The 6,715-nt window shown below is 35.5% G+C and overlaps 1 protein-coding gene across 1 annotated transcript; it reads left to right on the plus strand.

Moving 5' to 3' along the window:
* The first annotated feature begins 1,660 nt into the window (after nt 1-1,660).
* On the plus strand, nt 1,661-5,484 carry LOC137650977 (calcium-binding and coiled-coil domain-containing protein 2-like). The gene is made up of 2 exons (XM_068384116.1): nt 1,661-2,004; nt 5,322-5,484. Exons 1-2 carry the CDS (start codon nt 1,661-1,663, stop codon nt 5,482-5,484), a joined length of 507 nt encoding a protein of 168 aa, XP_068240217.1.
* The last annotated feature ends 1,231 nt before the right edge of the window (nt 5,485-6,715 follow it).

The raw sequence follows: 6,715 nt of genomic DNA on the forward strand, positions 1-6,715 counted from the left end.
CCACTCCGCCTTTGGCCGACTCAACTGCCGCGTATTTAACAACCACGCACTGACAATAACCACCAAAATAATGGTGTTCAGGGCAGTAGTCCTCTCCACGCTCCTGTATGCATGTGAAACATGGACGCTATATAGAAACGATATTAAAAACCTAGAACGCTTCCAACAAATGAAACAGAGGCAAATCTTGAAAATTCCCTGGGAGAGCCACACCACCAACATTGAAGTCTTAGAGTGTGCCTCGCTGACCAGCGTGGAGGCCACCATCATCCACCACCGCTCCGCTGGATAGGACACGTGCATAGGATGGATCCATTTAGGCTCCCAAAGAAAATATTCTACGGAGAACTGACCCATGGCAGCAGACCACGAGGAGCCCTGAAAATGCGCTATAAAGATCAACTAAAGCACACCCTGGCTCTAACTGATATCGATCCTTCCTCATGGGAAGAAACACCCAGGGACAGGAAAACCTTGAGGAGTACAGTACACAATGGCATCGTGGACTTCGAGGAGAGGAGGAGACAAAATGAGGAGGCTAGGAGGAGAAGAAGGAGAGAGCGATTAGAACAGCCCCGCCCACCACCTACCCTCCCTTGTGAACACTGTCCGCGACTCTTCCACCACAGACTAGGACTTAACAGCCACATCAGACATAAGCACCAACCCCATAGATAGGAGGCTGATGGCTAACGACAGAACCCAATACTCGGACACGAGGGGGTGCCGACGACGATATATATATATATATATATATATATATATATATATATATATATATATATATATATATATATATATATATACAAGGTCTATAAATTAAGGAGGTCTTCTCAACCCAGACCAAAAATATGAGTCTTCTGCGCAGGTACAGACTGTGACGTAGGCAGTGCCTATAGGTGCGGCCAAGGTCATAGACTAGATTCACCCAAGCATACCAAAGGTCGATCACCCCTTGACCGGGCAGTTGTTTACAAGCAAACGTGGTGTACACTTCTGCCTTGCTGATCAAAGCTGTTTTATATATAACAAAATGCCCAGTAATTGTGCAGTTTTCGGATGCTTCTCATATAGAGGAAAAAGTAAGGATCTCACTTTTCATAAATTCCTTAAGGACATCATCACAAGGAAAATGTGGATTCAGCTGTGCAAACGAGAAGATCTTATTAATGGGGAAAACGCTCAGATATGTAGTAAACACTTTGTAGCTGGTGCATTTGAAAGGAATTTGATGTATGAATTGCTGAATCAACCAGTGCCTCGATCTCTCATCAGAATAAAGAAAGGATCTGTACCAACGATGCATTTACCTACAACTGGACATTCACATGCATCACAAGGTAAATAACCAGTATCGTGTATTGTTGGTTAAACATTAAGATATAAATGACGCTGTAATCAACTTACATAGATTATAGTTATTGTATATCCACTTTAATATTCACCAGTAATCTGGAAATCGCGGAATGAGTTGTTTTCCTCATATATAGTTAAAAAAAAATTTTCTTTTATTCCATTTCGCTGTGAAAAAGTACCATTCATAGATTTTAGTTCAGATTTTTGCATATTCAATAATGTCAGAAAATTATAATCGCATTGTTCTCTATACAAGTCCATCTTTTTAATAATTCAATTTTGATTTTAATCAGATACGTCCAGGATGGTAAGAGCCGAAAAAAGAGGACAAAAACGACTTGTAGATGAAATCCTTCGTCAAGAGCCAGACGAAACAGGGAAGATTTTTGTACAAAAAGTCAAATCGGTGCCCATAATTGAAGATTTGCAACGTGTAATTGAGGAACTGGAGAAGGAGAGAGGTGATATCAAACGGAAGTGGGAAGAATATGAGGTAAAGTGGAAATGTGAAAAAGAGCAGTGGGAAGTTAAAGAAAGCTATTTTGCTACTGAAAGGGCTAAATGGGAAAATGAAAAAGCTAAATTGTTGGATAATAGGGTCAAGTGGGAAAAAGAAAAGGAAAACTGGAAAAAAGAGAAAACAGTGATGTATGTTAAGTTCAATGAGATGTATGCATCAGCAACTGCTGTAGTAAAAGCTAATTTAAAGAAATACTTTTCACCCAAACAAGTAGCATGTCTTGTCATTGGAAGTAATATTAATACCTGGGAAGACGATGATATCAGCAAAGCCTTAACGTTATGCAGTTTGAGTCCAAAAGCTTATAAGTTTTTAAGAGAAGTGTGGAAATTACCGTTTCCTTCTTTATCAACTTTATATCGCTGGTCAAGTAAGATAGCTGTAGAACCTGGCATTTTGGAATCGGTAATCCACTTATTAAAAATAAAATCGGAGTCAATGCTGGAACACGAGCGTCTGTGTGTAATTTCATTTGACGAGTGCAGTGTTGCACAAATTTGGAGTTATGATAAAGGCGCGGACACTTTGTATGATCCTAAATCCAAAATACAATGTGCAATGATCAGAGGACTTACGACTTCCTGGAAACAAATTATTTATTATAATTTCGACACTAACATGAATAAAGATCTCCTTTTTAAATTGATTATTCGGGTTGAGTAAGCTGGGTTTCCTGTAGTAGCCATGGTTAGTGACTTAGGATCAACAAATATCAGTTTGTGGAATTCCTTAGGCATTGATATAGACAATTCTGCATTTGTTAACCCGGTAGATGATAACAGAGAAATACATGTGTTTGCCGATGCAAGCATAATAAAACTCATTAGGAATAATTTTCTTGATCATGGATTTGTATTGTTGGGAGATAAGTTTGCTCTTAGTGGTTCAGTCAGGGAGTTAATTATGAAAAACAAAAGTGATCTACGGACAGCACTTAAACTCTCTGAAAAGCACATCAATGTTATGGGTATGCAACGCATGAATGTTAAACTAACGGTGCAATTACTGTCCGAAACTACATATAAATGCCTTCAGTACTTCGGTAACAAAGGTCTGCTTGAAGATAAGCATTGGAAAACGACAACTCAGTTTATATATCTTGTAGATACCTGGTTCGATTTATTCAATTCTCGAGTACCTCGTGATAGGAAGCCATCAAGAAATGCCTATGGGATGAATCTGGACCTACAAAATAAAACGTTGCAAGATATGATTCGAGTATCTAAAGAAATGAAAGTAATTAAAAGCAATAGGCTCTATCCTTTCCAAAAAGGCTTAATTATATCGTGCAATTCTCTAATGAAGCTGCTGAAAATTGTCAAAGCTAAATTTGATACATCATATATTCTTACTTATAGGCTAAATCAAGATGGTCTTGAACACTTTTTTGGCTGCATAAGACAGATGGGTGCATGCCATCAACACCCATCACCCGTCGCATTTAAGCACCGAGTCAGAGCCCAAATTCTAGGAAAAGACAGCAAACTGTTAGGATCAAATGGCAACGTTGAAAGTTGCAATAGTGATATGATGACACCAGGCTCATTTTCCAGTTTTCCTGTTGAACAAAGCGCATCCTTTGCAGATGAAGAAACTTCTATTCAAAAAGAGCTGAGTCTATCGGCAATGCTGTTTTGTTTGGCAGGGGAATTTGTTAATGATTTGCAAAATGATGAATATGTAGAATTTGACACTGAAAAAAGAAGCATTAGGGAAAGCAATGGAAGATGGAGGCTTACAATACGTAGGGGGTTATATAGCTCGTAAGTTTCCTGAATATGAATTCCTTGGAACTGCAGCGACGAAGGGAGATGGCACGTGGATTGGTGCCATGAGTGCAAGAGATGGAAAACTAATGCAACTAAGCGAAGAATTTTTGATGCATTTAAAAACGATGGAAAAAATGTTTCTTTATCATCATGGGGAAAAGTATCTAAAACCTGGAAAAAGAGCGACAGATAAATTGACTGATTTGATTAGCGAGTGTTTTAAAAGCAATGATATCCCATTACCATACGAAGTGATTAAATTTTTTGTTAGATGTCGTACATTTTTCAGAATTCGTGTCTTAAATAGAAATATTAGTTCATCAAGAAAAGCGCAGAATAAAATTAAAAAGCTCGCAACGTGATATAGAACATAACTGAAATATATATTGTGTATATATCATTATTTATTTTATGAATTTAAACTGTCTGTTGGTCGACAAATTTCAGTTATTTACATCATCAGATATTTGTTTGGTTGTTTGAGTGTTATAAACTTATGTATTTGTAATCTTTCTTTTAATATCCTAAAAGAATAAAATATAAATCTTCGGAAAGATTGAAAAATACAAAGCAAAAAGCATGGTTCCTTTATTTTCCTATGGAAGTTTCACAGGTTACTCAGCCACGGTTAAGTCTGAGTGACGTCATCACTCTGACCGACCCGACTCCCACCATCCGGCTACCTGCGCACTAAGGTGGCCTGAGAAGACCTCTTATATCTATAGACCTTGTATATATATATATATATATATATATATATATATATATATATATATATATATATATATATAGAAATACAAAGCGAAAAGCATGGTTCCTTTATTTTCCTATGGAAGTTTCACAGGTTACTCAGCCACGGTTAAGTCTGAGTGACGTCATCACTCTGACCGACCCGACTCCCACCATCCGGCTACCTGCGCACTAAGGTGGCCTGAGAAGACCTCTTATATCTATAGACCTTGTATATATATATATATATATATATATATATATATATATATATATATATATATATATATATATATATATATACAGAGAGAGAGAGAGAGAGAGAGAGAGAGAGAGAGAGAGAGAGAGAGAGAGAGAGAGAGAGAAATATATATATATATATATATATATATATATATATATATATATATATATATATATATATATATATATATATATATATATATATATATATATATATATATATATATATATATCTCTCTCTCTCTCTCTCTCTCTCTCTCTCTCTCTCTCTCTCTCTCTATATATATATATATATATATCTATATATATATATATATATATATATATATATATATATATATATATATATATATATATATATATATATATATATATATTAACAGAATTGAGATCTCTAAATAGATCATTATTAATTGCAAAGTTTGAATAAAAGCAGTGTAGTATGAGTATTTTAGTTTGATATGCAACAGCAAATGATTCCACTGAAGGAGAGAAAGATAAAGACTATGAAGAAATGCAGTGTAATAGATGATATTCCAGAGAAAGATATAGAAATAGTAATTGTTGACTACAATACTAAATATGGAAGGAATAATCAAATAATATTTTTGATACTATAAAAAGGAGACTATATCAGAAATTGATTGTTGAAAGTTTTCGAAGAAGTAATCAAATTACCTGGTAGAGCATGCTTGGTATTTCAGTATTGATAGTGAGGTCAGAAGAAAAGCCAGGAATCCCCAAAGAGAATATTTAGACATGAAAGCAGTGGAGGCTGACAAAGCTATGAATACAAGATTTGGCTTGGGCAAAGAAGCATTTACTCATCAAGAAGAGAGATGGGTTGGTTATAACAGCAGAAGATGAAGAAAGACAACCATAGATAGATCATTGAAGTGAGATCATGAATAAGAGATATAGAGAAAATAATTTGATTGATATACATGAAGCTGGGAAAGACGATGATAAACCCATAATGAATTCAGTGTGTTTAAAGTCGAATCTATCAATGAAAAAACTAAAGAGGTGGAAATTCTTTGTATACTATGGAATAATACTGAGATGATATTGGCTGAAAATGAATTTACTCCCTGAATACTTATACGATTATTTTGTAGAATGTGGTGTGAATAGGCAAAACCTGATGAAGGGGAGCTAGGAATGTTTTTGAAAACGAAAAAAAAAAAAAAAATCTGACTGATTGCAATAATTACAGGCGCATCACACTTGCGTCAGTTGTCATGTAGATATATAGTATGCTCATCTTAAGAGACTAGATGAGAGATGAACTAGCAGGATTTTGAAAAGTTAGAAATTGTACTGACTAAATTCTCATTTCAAGACATGTGGTACATCAATGTGTAGAATATGAAAATTCACTTTTGATGGCATTTGTCCATTATGAAAAAGCCTTTGATAGTGTTCACCAGCCAATTTTGTGGAGGGTCCTACGTCATTATGGAGTTTTTCTAAAATATGTAATTTTGATTGAGCCTGTTCATGAGCATAGCAAGTGCAAAGTTAAAGTTAGTTGAGTCCTATCAATGAATTTCCAGTGAACAGTGGAGTACACCAAGGGAATGTTTTGTCACCTATGTTGTTTACCCCCCTCATGAATTTTGTAATGGAGGAAAAGGATTGGGCTGGATTAATAACTGGAAATTAGCTGACCTAGAGTATGCTGATGACGCTGTCCTTATTAGCAAAGCACCAAAACACTTGCAAGACCTACTTACCAGAATGCATGAAATGGCACATGAGGTTAGGCTTAATGTAAATAGAAGAAACAAAGACATAATGAAAACGTAATATACAATGGCAGATGAAATATCACTGGAAGGAAATATGATGAATGAGGTAGAATCATTTAAATGTTAAGAAACCAAGCTATCCAATTCGGGTTTTTAGAATTGAAGTTTAATTAAAGAATGAAAAACAGCAAATTACACATTAGCTAAGTTAATCCTTCTAGGACTGGTGTGGTCCTGGAGACCCCCAGTAAGTCTTTGGTACGACACATCTTTTTGGCAATCTACTAAAAAATACCCATTTACGATTAACTTTATCATTAGGGTTTTATGAGTATTCACAAGTGACA

Source organism: Palaemon carinicauda, chromosome 12 (genome assembly GCF_036898095.1).
Source record: "Palaemon carinicauda isolate YSFRI2023 chromosome 12, ASM3689809v2, whole genome shotgun sequence".
Lineage (NCBI taxonomy): Eukaryota > Metazoa > Arthropoda > Malacostraca > Decapoda > Palaemonidae > Palaemon > Palaemon carinicauda.